The sequence below is a fragment of the Atractosteus spatula genome, chromosome 13, assembly GCF_055471065.1.
Source record: "Atractosteus spatula isolate fAtrSpa1 chromosome 13, fAtrSpa1.hap1, whole genome shotgun sequence".
Taxonomy (NCBI): Eukaryota; Metazoa; Chordata; class Actinopteri; order Semionotiformes; family Lepisosteidae; genus Atractosteus; species Atractosteus spatula.
In genome coordinates, this window is record NC_142718.1 from 25,694,936 (window position 1) to 25,711,489 (window position 16,554).

Sequence of the window (16,554 nt, forward strand, 5' to 3'; positions counted from 1 at the left end):
TGTTATGCACTAGAACTGCAAAGACGTTTGGACAATGAATACCCAGCAGTTTACAAAGGGAGCAAACACACTTTTACACAAAACAATAATGATTGTTCAGAATTAGAACAAAGATACACTGCCCAATGCCACTTCTTCACTTCAAGTGTTGCAAAGAATTTCCAAAAGACATATTTCTCTAGGCCACTTAGTAAAAATACAGACTACAACTGAAGTAAGCAAAGCACAAAGGTTAAGCAACAAGACGAATAGACAGATGATGCCAAATACTTTTCGCGTGCTGTATGCAGTTAATACTAAATAATTCGTTCAAGCCTACTTTTCCTTCTAGTCCTGCTCCAGCAGTTGGCATAGCAGATTCTGCATTTGGGGAAGGAGGGAACACATTAAAGGTGGCATCTCTTGGTGATCGGACGATCTCATTCTGACGATACAAACGATGGTGTCGGAGCTTCGCCACCCAGGCATCAAAAACCTCCTGCGATTTGACCTGTGAACAAAGCGCAGAATGCGGTTCAAGAGAAGGCGTACATAAACTTCCCACCTGGCTCTCCACCTCAGGATTCCACTTCAGACAGAATACTTGACGTCACCCAACTGACCTACCTTCAAATGGTAAATGTGCTCCTCTGTGTCCAGGTCAATTCTCCGAGCCTTCTTCTTGATTGACATCACTGACAAACCAACATCAATACTTCCGTGCAGTTTGCCTTTCTGAATCTTAAAACGAAAAGCAAAATTAGAAACTGCTGTGAAAGAGTTGATATCTCATGCCAATTATTAGATATGCTGATACAATAGCAGTTTATTGCAGCAATCTCCAGTTAAAGCTGACTATGAATTAGCCGTACAGGGTTCAAAGAGTATAAGGTTACTGTGTTCAGAGATTACAAATGTATTTAAAAATTGCTTTGAGCTACACTTTTCTGTTTCTAATTATAACAAGACATGTATGAGAAAAAAACATTTATTGTTGCACTGACATTTGCACTGTTAAAATCACTTTATGATGTCATTTAGAACAACTCAGAAGATAAAATGCTTTATAAAGAATACAATAATTAGAATAAGTAAAACTGTTAGAAATGTTCAATTCAATTAAAAGAGTCCCATCAAGATGGATCATGCACAGTTGATTCTTAAACAAAACTGACCTACTCGTTTTAAAACTGTTATTCCAACTAATGAGAATATAGCATTGCTTTAATTACATTGGTTAAATTGCTTAAACTTTAATTGACCTTATGCAATTCCCATTTTTGTGTGGACATATTTGGCTTGGACAACAATTGCATGTGTTAACGTTGAGCTAATCCCTACCAAGCCTGTGAAACAAGGTTCTTTTTAAACTGCTCAGTATAAATCTGTGCTCTGTGAAGTAGAGGTGAATAAAGCAAAAAATTGCAAACAACCCACATGCAGAGATGCATATTTTTAAAAGGTACTTACATCAAGGGGCGATTTGGAGTACTTTAAAATTCCATTATCTAAAACAAAAAACCGCTGTGTAAGGAAAGACAAAGAAAGTATTTGGTCAATGAGTAACAAAACGCTGAAAAGTGATAATATACAGTGCCAAGAAAGTGCTTATGAATCCCTGAGATCCTCATGAATGCCTTAACAAGAGATGAAGATAACAAGATTAAATAATGTATAACACAAAACATAATGTATATTTGGATTACTTAAACATAATTATCCAAAACTAAATATTCTTGTTTAAATAAGTATGCAAAACCCTCTTGACTTAAGCTAGATGTTTTCTGTTTCATCAGTCGCCTGCATTGGCTATTAGGAATCTGAGCCCATTCCTCCTTAGAGTACTGCTTCAAATCAGTGACATTAAGGATTTCCTTGCTACATCTTGTTACTTTTTGCTTACTTCCATAACAATGGTGCTTGTCTGGACTGGTCCGGACTTTGACTTGGCCGACCCAAAACGTAACATTTCTTCCCTTGTAGCCACTCTGTTTTTCTGCCATTCAAATATTCTTGTGCTGGATGTTAAGGATCGCCGTCTTGCTGCATGACTCACCTTCAGTTCAGTGTAAGCTAATGTATGCAAGTCCTGACATTCTCCAGAATTTGCTGACAACACAGAATTCATGGTTCCTTCAGCGATGGCAACCCACCTGGGTCCTAAAGTGGCAAAGCTGCCCCAAGACAAGATACTCTCTTTATCATGCCTGACAGTCACATGCCATTCTTTCGTTGGATGGTAGTTTTTGATTTTGAACATACAAAATATTTCTTTGTGGCCAGAAATTTCACATTCAACTAGTCTGTCCAGAGAATGTTCTTCTCCAATATTCTTGTGGGTTGAAACTCCAGATCTTTCTCAGTACTCTGGAATCTGGTATCTAGATACTATTATACATTTGTCCTGGTCAAAGAAGCTTCTGTCAAATGCACCCAAACAAGGACCTCTTTTTCAAAGTCACCAAGGTCTCCTTTTACATCCACGCTAGTCAGAATTATAAGCATTTTAAATATCATTACAACATTTTTAAACATGATTCAAATCATGCTGGGATGTTATTTACTTATAACATGAGGTGAATGTTTGGAAGTTCTTGCTTTCAATGCACTTGGTGTTCCTTATTTACTTTTGTGTATTTCTGTCCACTAACTGTACTTATTTATATCAGGATATTTGCTGTTGGATAACTTATTAAATAATCCACCTATGCAGTATTTTATATCTTTGTGTTATACATTTAATCAGGTTATCTTAATCTTTAATTAATACTTTCAAGAATACCTGGTTATGATTTCGGTCTAGGTTATGGCTTAAAATAACCACCTCTGAATAAACAATATAAACAATGTGTATGTCTTCAACATAATAATTGCTGAGAAGGAGAGACAGGTAAGCAGATGCAGCCTGAAACAGCAGACATACCCAGACAGAGAGATTAACCGATGGGTAAATACTGTATGGCACATAGATTTAATGATACTCCTTATGATTTAAGGTATTCAAACAGTAGGCCTAACAGTTTAAACTAGAGCACACTCTTCCACATTATTGCAATGAATTGGATTTTCTGGGTCACATATGTACAGTATGTTGTATATACTGTGTTGTATTTTAAACAGTGTATACTATAACAGCAAAGGATGTACAGCGGTTTTGCAGAACCTAAGTGTGTACATGTATTTTCCTTTCTCTTGTCTGACAAAAAATGCAACTGAAAACTTTAAAGGAATATGTAGGACTTTTTAGAAAATGCACTGCTTTTACATTATTTTATATGTGGGCAATGTTCTGTGACCATTAATTGGATATAGCAATGTTGACTCCGTAGGTTCACACAAGTCACCTAACGAAGATCTGAAATTAGCTGAATTTAAGTCCCGTTAAAAACAGCAGTACAATACCCATGTTTACTAAAATAAAAATGGGCTGTCATAAAAATAATATTGTACCTTACACATTTTGAGGAGCAATGTTGGAAATCTTTAAAAACACTACCTTATGCCAACCTTTCAGTGGCCATTTTCTCTTTTTCAGCATGAAACCTTCATGTTTGTCTGGTTTCTGGACATTCGTTTGGCCTATCTTGAGCCCTTCAATGATCTCCCAACTGTCACCCTCCTGAAAGACATTAAAGCAAAAAAAATCAAATCTCCACTCAGGTAGGACCTGGTTAATCTCTCTGTATGCACAATCACAAACAGAAATTATGAATCCTCTGCAAACAATCCAAAAAGAGTTTTTAAAAATGAGACAATCAACAACAAAAACATTGATGCACAGTGTTCAGTCACAGCAGACAAGCAAAGCCTACTGAAACCTTTTTACTGTTCTTCAAAAAGTGAGTTCATGTCACAGCTGTAGAAATTGAAGGTAATGCTGCTATTGTTTACTAATTTATTAAATAAATGCTACTATGATCCATTATTCTGAACACTGTTTATTCAGCGTTTTAACATCAATAGTGTTTCCTTACTCTGCACACTGTTTTTTTTAACTTTCACATTTAAAAATAAGAAGGTGAAAATCGGCGTACACCAGGAGACCACCAATATCGACTCCACCAGCCTGCCTTTAGCACAAATAAATCTTGAAAGGATATCCTACACTCAACGTGGGCTAATTTAAGAACTCTGCCAAGGTTAGCTGTAAGAAATAAGCCCTGACAACCCCACAACATAAGCTGTATAATTAGATACACCCTCCCGTGGAGCTTGGGTGTGCACTGAAGGCTAACAATGACCTTATGCAAAGCCTGCAGGATTATTCATAGAACTCTGGAGGGCCTTGCTTCTATTATGTAATGTAACAGGAGAAAACAACACATTTCGTCCTGATTGTGACACTGACAGAGACAAAAAATGATGTCCTTGCTGATTTTCATATTCACAAACTGAATTTCATCTCATGTTATTGCCTTTTCCAAAAATAGAAAATATTATGAACTCTAGTAGGGGGAAAAAAAATCAGAAATCAGGGAGGTCTCAGTGAATAGTTTCAAACATGCTTCCTGAAAGCACTATAGGAAAACTAAAATACGCAATGGAACAGGTAAAAGTTTATTCCATACTGAAAGGAAAAGAAAAGAGACACAATGTTTCAGCTGTGGAGCGTTTTTCAGCATGGAATAAACATTTAACTGTTGCTTTACAGCCTTAGCATGCTGATGCAGCTTCCTCCTTAAAGTACACAATGTTTAATATTTATGCGAAGGAATTACAGAGTAAAACAATGACACATTTATAAATCACCTGCAAAAAGATAAAGTCTCTTCCACGCTATCTTATTGAGGAATGGTCATTAATTACACACTGAAGATGGAGGAAAACTGGAGTGAATGACGTAGTAGCCTGGAGGGGGCTAGTGTGTATGCAGTAAACACAAACACCTCACCATGGGAATGAATGGTTGGTATCAGCAACAAAAACAGGTGAATTTACGTTTCTCTAAAGTGGAAGCAAAGGTATTCTGTTTTAAACCTCACCATTACCAATGTATTTTTCTACCTTCTCAGTTTCGAAGTTGTCAGGTCTAACTGGTCTGTCTGACCACCACAGCGCACGTATTGTACTAGGATAGAGGGGCCTCTGAAATGTCAGGACATCCACTCCTTTTCACGCTGCAAGCCCTAAGGCAGTCGTCAGAGGTGTCAGAAAGACAACTACTGCAGCTGTTCCTGGCAGATCTGCCGTCTCTAAGGCACCTAGCAACCCATACAGGTAAGGTAAAGGTTTCTCTGGCAGGAAGTCTTACCCAAACCTGGCTGCGTTCAGCTGATTTAGCACCGCCACCATTTCAGGATTCGCTGCAACAGTTGCCTCAAGACATAGCCTAGGTTTGACTCAGCATTGTCTGGATTACAGAGACCAGACTGCACTCTGAAATGATACCTTTACTGGTGGAATAACTAAAAAATCACTAAAGAGAATATTTTTTCCATGTGTTTGTGCTTTTGACCTTAAAGGGCTGATCAACAAAACAGTGGCTTTGAACTGAACAGTTTCAGAGTATTCCAGTTTATACTCTAGAAGCCATTTCATACAGGCTCATGAATGCTCCTTTGCAAATGCTTTTAACCAGGCTGATCCATGGTATGGAGATGCAAGGGCCTGTTTGTCATTCTATTCATACCTTCCCTTGTCTATCTCTCTCTGGTGCTGCTCAGTGCCTGACCTCACGGTTACAGACAGTGCTTCTGGAAGCTTTAAACACTCCAGCAACGAGGCAAGAAATTCAAGTGAAGCAATTCAGACTGTTTAAAATATAAAGGTGTTTTCAGTTTAATTCACTTTAGAGACATAGTCAGTGTTTAATTTTGTCAAGAATGTGCTGGTAATAAGTTCTGAATTCAATCCTGTAATTTATGTACAGTAGCTGCTGTGTTGAGCTATTTTCTTCTGTGTGTGTATACTGTTCCATCTGTTCTCAGTGAAATTCAGAACAGAAGCAAAAACAGTTCCTTAAAATTTATCAACCGTTGTACATCACTACAAACCCTGATCGGAAACTTCACCCACAAAGGACAATGAGACTGACCAAAAAGATCCACACACAACAAGTCTTGCATGATGTAAGGAACTTGGTTAAGACATCATCGATCATCACTGTAGTGAAAACATCAGAGACATATGAAATCTTTCAAATCCATGATTATACTGCAAAAAATCATAAAACTGGCAATACTCCAAACAGAACTGATTATTCATGTAGGAAGTCATGCGAGACGTAAGGTAAAAAAGGTCAATTTGAGGCAAACATTATGGAGGATGTATTCTCTAGTCAATGTGTAATCATTAATGCTTTTACAAGAGATTAGAATACATGAAAAATGGAATAAAGACAGAGTGAAAGGTATTACAGTTCCACATATGATATATAAACATATTCCCTATAAAAATTGTGTATAAATTATTTGCAATGCATCAAAATGGAAGACCATTGGAAAGGGTTGAGTACTTTTGAAAGATACTATATATTAGAGAATATTTGTTACAATAACAAACATTACAGTGCTATTTACAGTAAATAATTCATGTTTCAACATAAACACAAAAAAGCACTGTCAGTCTTCATTTTCAGCAAATGCCACCCTATGCTTATACACAACAAAGCAAGAATATTTAATGTCTTCAAAGCACTACACTATACACTATGTTGTGCTTACACTGTCTAAAAAAATGTATTAGGGTGCTGAAGTTTATGCTAATATCAGGTAAGATTTTCAATTTATGTTTTTATGGATCACAAGTGAAAGAGCATACAGATGTTACCACAAAAGTTTATATTTTTAAGTATGCACATGTATTTTAAAGAAAAAATGTAATTAACAATAATGCAGTTCAGAAGCATTCAACTGTGTTCTTAAGCAATTTCTTGAACCCTCAATAAGTGCCTCTGACACAGAACAGTAAAACCTTGGTGAGTTCATCAATCGCGATTCTGCATATTTGCACAAAATTATTAGTGACCACTTATTATATGTAAACCGAATTTGCACATTTGCAGGCTGCAGAGCAGGGCAGGAAGTGTAGGCACTCTCTTGAGCATCTCCATCTCTGCAGTAAAGGCACAGTTAACAAGTTTAAGTTATTAAACTTATACTGATTGTATAAGTATTCACCCCCTGTGAGTCAATATTTGGAAGAGGCACTTTTGGCAGGAACGATAGCCATGAGTCTTAGTGGATACATTTCTACCAGCTTTGCACATTTGGACACTGCAGTTGTTGTCCATTCTTCTTTGGAAAAATGCTTAAACTCCCTCAGGCTGGATGGGAAAAGTTGATTTTCGACTCCTGCCACACATTCTTGCTTCAATTGAGGTCCGGGCTTTGACTGGGCCACTTTAGAACACTGACTTTTTTCTTTCTGTGGCTTTGGCAGTATGTTTTGGGCCATTGATGTACTAAAAGAAGAACCTTCTCCCAAGTCCTATGTCTGCTGCAGACTGCAGCAGGTTTTCCTCCAGTATTTCTCTATACTTTTACAGCATCCATTTTTCCTTCCAAGCCCTGATGCAGCGAAGGAGCCCCATAGAATGAAATCCAATTTTGAGAAGCATGTCATATACATATACAGTTTCTTCCATCTCAGCCATGGAAGACTGTTATATTTGATATTTGGTTGCACCAGAGCCTATTTAGATGTGTCATAGTAAAAGGGGGTGAATATTTATGCAGTTATGTTCTATTTTATATTTATAATTAATTTAGGAGGATCCACAGAATTTTGTTTTCAGTTTGACATTACAGAGTGTGTTGTGTTGGTCAATGGCAAAAAAAATCCAAAAAAATGTTTCTATATTATAACTACAGTATATTGTCTATATTCTATATTGTATAGTGTAAAATGTGAAAAACTCCAACTTTTGAATGCCACTATAAGGCACTAAGTCCTGCTTTCTCAGAGACTTCAAGGTATCTGACCGTGGCGAATACTGAGGTTTTACTGTACTTGCTCAGGACATTATCTTTAAATGAGCTTTCATCAGTTGGTGTTTATTGAGGACAGAAACCATTCATTTCACTCTAACAACACACTTAACCTTCAATGCACATAATCATAATCACCCTGCTCAAACCAGAGCTACTAGCAGGTATTCAAGTAACAGCATGTGGAGTCCTTGCCAGTCTTTATTACTTCCATTAGAAATATTCAAGAGTTTCTGCTTGAACTGCCCTGAATTACTGGTTCTGTGTAACCACACCATTTCACATCAATCAGTAAATTCAGGGTCTTGGGTTTGTAATGTTTGCCTACGCCTAAAATACTGCAAAAAGAAGGAAAGATGGCACCTACAAGTAACAACGTCTCCAGGATGTGATTAAGCATACAAAACTGATGAAAAAGGTCGTCCTGTGAGTCTTGATTTGATGGTAGCTACAGGACACATATCCTTTCGGCTGGTCTAATACTACAATCTAGTGAAGTGTTATCTAAACCAAAATTGTACCTGATTGTCTGCATTTTAATGCCTCCTTGAAACCTACACTTCATCAGTGATATGGAAGTAAACCAATACCCATTTGTTTTTCTTGTCTTTTCCAGTTGTATTTCTGTCATTACAGTGCTGCCTGTTTTTAATGCTAGGAAGACAGACTGAATGACAGCCTACACTGCAGTATATAATTCCCCTAATGATACTGAAATCATGGGATCACATAGCATACCTATAAGCTATGCTATTATTTAGTACTGTCAATACATGTAATTGTCAAAATATTTTTTTAAGTTGAAAGCTTGCACTACTTGTTTCTGAATGGGAACACAAAATAATTCTCCTATACCGTATGTGTGTCTTTTGTGATGTAGTTTAACCCTCTAATTTGATGGCATACTGGATTACTGAAATATTTTGACTACCTGGAGGCTTTGCTCTTCGTACGTGGAAGAATTCAATAAATAGTACCAGTGAAGTGGCTGAGAAAGGTTTTCAAATCCGTCTATACTGGATTTTCTAACCCCAGAGAGTACAGGTTCCAGAAAGGTCTATACTTGCTGAGGAGATGAGAGGAACAGGAATAACAAACATTTTCTCGTTGAAACTGGACCATCTGACACACACTCATGCTGGGCGTTTGTCTTCGGCTGACGTGGTTTATTCAGCCTTCACGTCAACACCCATGAGGGATTTCTTCTGAATGAGAATAATCTCTCATGGTTACCTGAAATGCAAAACCTATACTACTAATTTATGGTAATGAGTTTTGGGTTCTCTGGCTGCTTCATCAATTATTCAGAGACAGACATCGGAAAGTAGTGATGTCAAAGCTTCCATTCAAGCCTCCAGTTGCTCCCTAGGTTTTTGTCATGAAGCTTTCCTATACATACCGCAAACACTCAGTGTGATTGAAAGGACAGACATTATACCCCCAAGCTCAAGTTTTTATCCTCATTGACTGGATATAAAAAGATAATGTCTCAAATGTACCCGTTTAACGTAACTGTATATTCCTGGATAAATAACACCATCTTATGTGTGTTTTAAAGTAGCAGATACAGTACTGTACGAACAAAATCAAAAAGGTTGGTAGTATCAGCTTCTTCACTGGTGAGCTGTTTCTCTTTGATAAATTCCCCGACTTTAATGGGCACTCAAAATATTAAATCATCTTGGAATTTGTCACGAATGTCAGGACTGATCGCAAACACTTGAAAACCTTCTATAAGACTCATAGGGGTATGGTCCTGAAGGTAAGGACCTTCTATTACAGCTAAGGAGTGCAAAAAAAACATGAAATAAAGATTTTTTTGCACTGAAAAAAATGAAAAAAGGGAAACCAATAACATTCCCAGACTGAAACCTATGCCTCAAACTAAAAGACCAGTCTACAAGAAATCTTGATCACACTAAAGATAGAGGGATTAGTTTCCAGTATTCTAATACGAAACAAAAATAAATGGAAAAATCTATCCTCAAAAAACTGAAACACGTTTAAGTAATCAAACACTAGAATTAAGGACAAATACAAATGAAAGAATGAAAATATGACACATCTACTTAAAACAAGATTTTTGAGAGTGTCTGGCACATGCAATAATGCAGTCCTTGGATGAGAAAGCTAGTGGAAATCAAGAGTGTAACATAAGCTAAATGGCCTCCCAATGTACTGTATCTAACATTTCTGATGTTCTTGAGTTCAACAGGAACATTATGTTGGGGTTTTATTTTTGGAGAATTCTTTACCAGCAAAGCTACAGACAATCGTAATCAGTAAAGATTCTGTGCTTTTCCCTTCTTAATGCTATAATAATGGAAATAGGAAATACTGACAGGCCGGGGGGTGGCAGAAAACTGTCAGAGGTTGTTGTTCGACTTTTAGGAACAATTCATTCAAAAGCCACTTTCCCTGCAATACTACTGAATTAATCAGCATAAAATCACGGATTTCATTTTACTACAGGCATTTAATAAAGCAGACTTTTGACATGATAAATACCATTTCTCAGCCCAAGCTACCATTTCATAATATATGGTCTTTTTCTCTTACTCCATCTTATAACTTGTTTTCATGCACATAGACATAAACACTTACACCTACTGTATGACAAACACCTCTCTACCATGACACACCTTGTTTGCCATAAAATGGTGTTTGGCTGGAATACGGTAACCTTACAAAACAAAAAGAAGGGGTGTTTCAGTCTTCCCTCCGAAAGCTAGCTCTTTTCCTCTCAAAAAGCAAGGAGGAAAGGTTCTAATTCAGCCACCTGCAACTGTAGTTTGAAGCTTTTCCAACCCAAAGAGGGTTGTTTTAAATGCAGCTTCTTACCTGTCTGCTGTCCCTCTGAGAAGATGACGAGGACGAGGCACTCTTATGCGTTGGTGTTGATGTTTTGTGGACAGGGGTCGACGTCTTCTCCTCTGTGCTCATGGCCCTAGGCTGGGGGCCACGCTGTTGATACGCCATTGATGTCTGAACTGTCCCCCCTCAGGTGTTAGAATCTCAGGAAACCAGTTGTAAATTAAAGGGCATTATCCTGTGTGTAATGAAGGCCCAACTCTGCACTCCACCACCTTCTCATCCGCCTCACCTAAGGCAGAGGAATAAGAAAGGTTATTGGTGTGCTGCTAGCACCTAATTTTGTTCACATCAATGTAATTTTCCTTAAATATCTTCATTTTAAAGAATACTTAATGAAAGGGAAAAAATATATTTTAAATGTCCAAAACAATTTAAGAATTTACTATAAACCAGATCAGATTTCAACCAGACAACCAAATGAACCATACAACTCCTATTTTAAAATCCCATGGCACAGCATTCCTTATTCAATCAGTTAAATGTGAAATATGTCCAAAAGTGTATTTTCGCAAGAACATTTCCCCACTAATATTACGAAGGGGAGGAAAGATTCAGAAAATTTAAAACTTTTTAAGGTAATCTTTATTTTTAGTGTCATAAATTGTTATTTAATAAGACCTATTTATTAATAATGCTTGTGTTATGCAGAACCAATTTCAAGAATCTGTCTCTGAGCCCCAGTAATTTCTTTTAGCAGCCCAATCCATAACCTGCAAAGATCTCACCCACAAGCTTTCCCTTTAATGAATGATTCACTGATACATGGCTGTGATTTCAAGTTGTTTTGTTTTTCAGAGAATGAGACACGGGGTCAGAATTTGCATTTCTCATCAACAAAGGTTTGAACATAGTCTTAACAATCACTAGAAACACATTGTTTACTACTATGTTCAGACTATCCTGATGTAAAACAAACAACAATGAAATTCATCAGGATTATGTCAGAATAACAAATTGGTAGTCATCATCACAACATCATTAGAGCTGTTAGCATTATGAGCAGTAAAGAAATGGTAGCATTAACAGCAACAGCCTCACTAGAATATGTTATAGTTTTTGTAGAGTTTTAACCCTGTTTCTCCGCTACTTGAATAGAAACTAAAGCGCAATGCCTATACAGTAACTGGATAGGATGGTTCAGCAGTTTCTTTTTTCTTTATATTGTTCCCATTGTACACAGAACCTTTGTGCAGACAAGTTTTGTTTACAAAGCCTACATATTTTGACTTAATACAAAAAATATATACAGCACTATGTAAAAGATTTTTCCATGAAAAATACTGCTTTCATGGAAAAATCTGAATGACTTGAACTGAATGATTATGTACATTCTACTTTGTCCTCATCAAGACAATGTGGGAAAGCAAGAAAACAAGCAAACTGAAAATACAACAAAGTGTGGAATGTAAATCCAAGAACGTTACGCTTAAGCTTTGGAATACACTAGTAAGACTTTGCTTACAACACTTTATTTGGTTTTGGACACCAAACAGCAAAAATATACAGTACAGCCACAGAAACAGAAGAAGAGCAACAAGAGGACTGTCGTGTTTAGACTGACAGGGAAATAGCTCTATTTTGGGTATGTTACAGATAAAGTGTTATAGACAGGATTAACAGAGGGGACTATTTCACACTTAGTAGTGAAACAAGGACATGTGACTAGAGGAAACGTAAAAGGGAGTTTAGGACAAAGAATAGGAAGCACTTGTTTACACAAAGGGTTGTAGGTGTTTGGAAACCAACAAGGTGGTTGAGGCCCAAACTCGGGGCAATTTGACCTGCTCACATTTGCATCATTATGCAGTTCTTATTGTTTTTTATAAACAAGTCAAGGCTATCACTGGACCAGGGGCAGCGGAAATTATTTGGTGCAGTATAAAGTCATACATTTTGTGGTGAATTTCCTAATCTTCTCCACTTAGTACTAGTTTAAATGCACACAACCCAGCACATTAAGACATCCTGTGGGTTTCTTTGCTGTCTCCAATATACAGTAGGACATTTAATGCAAAAGCACCTGCAGGCTAAGTAAAGAAATTAGCCTGTTTTAAAGAAGAGTTGCCTTAGACTGCTCTTGAGATTTTGTAGAAGCAAGACAAAGAAGCTCCAAACGGGACGCACTTCAATGAATTTCAATAAACCCTGAAGAAAATATTCATTTTCAAATACAAAAGGTCAAACCTCCATTAAAAAGACAACGTCTTAGAAAAGGCTTGCCATATGTGCTCATCTGTGTAACCCGCTATGTTGTTTAAACTCAGGAATGGGTAAGAATTCTTTAAAAAATAATTTGAGATCCAGGAATACAACCACCCAGATTTTGGCAGTTAATTGGACTCATGGGAAAAGACTGAATTTCAGTGCACACTGAATTTGTAACTCATTTATCGCTATGTTTTAGCGACCCATGTATTTTAGCACATTGCACAGAAAACAAAAACAAATTAGGTATATTAACACTACAAAAATCCGTTACACTACTAAGCCAATTTTTGATTACAAAAATATTCTAAAATCCACTTTACTGCAATATTAATAATAACATATGCAAGCATGTCAACGTTAATCTGTTTTGAGAAAATGTCAAAAATTCTCCTGGCAATATTAAAGACTTTCATTATAGCATTTAATCAAAATCAATAACCTGAAACATTTCTGCCACTTATAATACACACAGATCATCCGTAAAAAAACGTTCCTGCATGCTGCTTGGAGAAACGAAAAGTAAAATGAATTAAATGATCCTGATATAATTACTGCCCTTTTTAAAGAGAACAATTCACATCTGTTAATTTAACAAGAATAATATTTTTAGGTGATTAAAAAATTAAAAGGGCTTCAGGGAGAAAACATAATTGGTTCAAATCTTGTCTGTCATTAATAAGATCTTAAAAATGCAAAATAACCAGATCACATTCTTTATCAGCATATCCTTCTGTCCTGTGTTATAATATCTTCTAACAGCAGAAATAAAGTGGTTTAAGCAGCACTCTGATGCCAGGAAGAACACTGGCTATTTTTCCTGCCTCATAATCTTGGCATTTGACGAATTAATGTGTCATGTATTTATAGAGTAAATTCACCTTGTTGCAATCTATTATAAGAAACTCTGTCACTTCATTTATGGGTCAGTTGAAGAGAACTTAACAATGGAGTATACACTGACACAGTACTACCCCTGCAGTACTGCAGAGGAGATGAATGATTTCTTCTCAAGATAAAAGTGTAATGATTCATGAAAATAATATTGCTGCCTAAATAAAGCAGACATGAAAAAATTCAAAATGTGACCAAGTTTACATAAGGGCCATGGAACAGGAAAGATTGATGCTTTATTTTCAATATCTCACTACTGGTTGGAGGAAATTTAGTTGGCTGGTTTTAGTAGCATTTCTTTTAAAGTGTTTTACATAAGACTTATGTAATCCAGCCCATCTGAATTGTATTCCTTTAAGACTGTCTCTGAACCAACACCTGTCCACTGAACGTGGTTAAACTCTTAAATCACACAGTTAGGCTCTGCTGTATGTAAAAGAATGTATGCTTTTATATTTATCCACGTATGCTTTTATGGTATTCTTATTGAAATTTCCAATGCAAATACACATTATAAACCCTGAAGGTTAAACAATAGTGCTACAGTATAGATCCTTGATTGAATATAATAATAGTCTTTCACAGTATTTTAAAGGAAAAATGGTTTGCAACAGCTGGATTCAGTACCTCCCTACTCTGTCATATTTCAGCCACTTTAAAATTCAGAACAAAATGTGGATTTAATATGCCCATAACACAACACCCTAACAGTACAGCTTCTAAACGAACTGCCACATTCCATTTTACAGAAGGTACATAGAACATACAGTATATTGATACAACTTACAATATACTGAAGCTTCTAAGCCATTAAAAATGACAAAGAAGACCTGAGTTATTTATATCAGATCAGCCAGCTACCCCGTTTATAATGACAGCCTTTACCTCTGTACAAAGCGAACTCAAAACAGACCTTTAGATAATGTGAAGAGATGATAATAATTAGGGTTTTTGAAGGCTTTCATTCCCAGATAGAATGTGCACCTAATTTGTTGAAGGTGATTATGAAACTATGAAAATTCCGATCACACAACTGACTAAGTCAAAAATAACTCAAAAATATGCTGCTTACTATGGTGAGTGGTCCTGTATTCATACTGTAAGTCTTTTTCATTTAAATGGAATATGACATCAATTCTGTATAGTATGCTAAACTAATTAAAAGCAGAATGATGCTTTTAACGGATGTCATTTTTGCACATACCGCTCTTTAATGTTTTCTGTCCCTATTCTGTTTTTTCTCCAAATATTTTGACACAAATAACTGTTATTTTCATGCATAACCTTCTGTTTAAAAAAATTATAGGATCCAAACATCTGTATATAGTATCTGAAACTGCAACTGCATCCAACAAGCAGTAAGAGATCACATTGTATAGTTTCCACAAGGGACACAGGAACGTCTCAGAAAACATTATTTGATTAGATTAGAGTATGTTTTTTTTAAAAAAATGTGCTTTAATTATGGGGAAATCTTTTAGGAAAACTTTCCAAAAAGACCACATAAGACGTAAGACGCTAACCACAAATGCAAAACGTAGTGCAAGGCTAATTGCGTTTTCCCGTTTTTTCAAATTACAATACATACCATGTTAAATGTGTGAATGTTTAAATGTGATTACAGTTTCTAGCTCATAAAACAAAAAGAAAAACGTCTTTGCTTTCTTTTTCAAAGTCATTAAACAGGCGACTGAATGAGCAACAGCACTTGAAGTCATGACTGTAGTGAAACTCCATTCACAACAGGATGCATCTGGCAGACAGAGCTTCCTCCTATACGTACAGTACTGCACATGTAATCCTGAAGCATTGTGGAAACCTGTATCTCTCATCCTCCCTACTGTTCGGCACCTTCATGACTACTAAGTAATGTGCCACTGGTCAAAACGGGAATATCACCAACACAGACTTTATTTTTCTCATGACATTGAATAATTAGAGCAAAAAAACTCAAATGCACTGTCATAAAAACATACCCAAGTATTGTCTGTCCAAAAATGGAAATTAAAAGGAGGAAAAAATAAGTAGTAATATGGGCCTTTCAAAACAAATGGGTTTTGATTGGATAATCTTCCAGGAAGACAGATTTTCTATACATCCAAAACAATTTGAAAGTGCTCTCCAAAGTCTAAGAGCGCAGGCAGAGAAGGCTGCAGTCTTGTAATTGGGACACACTATAGAAACCGCATCAAAGGACTGAAGACTAAGGCTAGGAGTATAAGTGGACATAAGGTCAGGATTCAGCTTTATTGTTCACTTTTGTTATACATTTTAAGAATTTTAAAAAATGCAAGCAGTTTGAAGGTGTTGAAAATCGCCATTAAAAAGCTGAATGCCAAAAAAAGCATCTGAGGGTTTGACTTGCTACTGTATTTACAGTAAAAAGGTGTGGTTGTGGATGCCCTTCAAAAATAATAACAAGGGTATCCTGCTTATTACAACGGTCTTAAAAACAGTTTGCATGCTATTTCCATTCCTCTTCTGCCTATATACAGTATAACGATCTTCTATATATGACACTTTGGCATTCTAAAGAGAGCACCTGCTACAGAACACACACCTTGTTTTCTCTTTAATTAAGGAAAAAAGAGATGATTTTTAGAAGGACAAAAATGGATGGCCATCTTTATAAACCACATGTCACAGCCCAATTTTTCTGCAGTCAATAAAAGGA

At 36.4% G+C, this 16,554-nt stretch overlaps 1 protein-coding gene across 2 annotated transcripts in view; it reads right to left on the reverse strand.

The window, feature by feature from the left end:
• Positions 1 to 16,554, reverse strand: part of osbpl6 (oxysterol binding protein-like 6) — a 63,781-nt gene that overhangs the window by 31,522 nt on the left and 15,705 nt on the right. For both annotated transcript variants that reach the window (XM_088931009.1, XM_088931008.1), the window contains exons 2-6: positions 10,749 to 11,010; positions 3,476 to 3,598; positions 1,450 to 1,503; positions 607 to 720; positions 320 to 490 (exon numbers count right to left, since the gene is read on the reverse strand). In XM_088931009.1, the coding sequence (XP_088787135.1) occupies positions 320 to 490; positions 607 to 720; positions 1,450 to 1,503; positions 3,476 to 3,598; positions 10,749 to 10,886 (600 nt within the window). In that variant the 5' untranslated portion in view covers positions 10,887 to 11,010. The remainder of the gene's footprint in view (positions 1 to 319; positions 491 to 606; positions 721 to 1,449; positions 1,504 to 3,475; positions 3,599 to 10,748; positions 11,011 to 16,554) is intronic.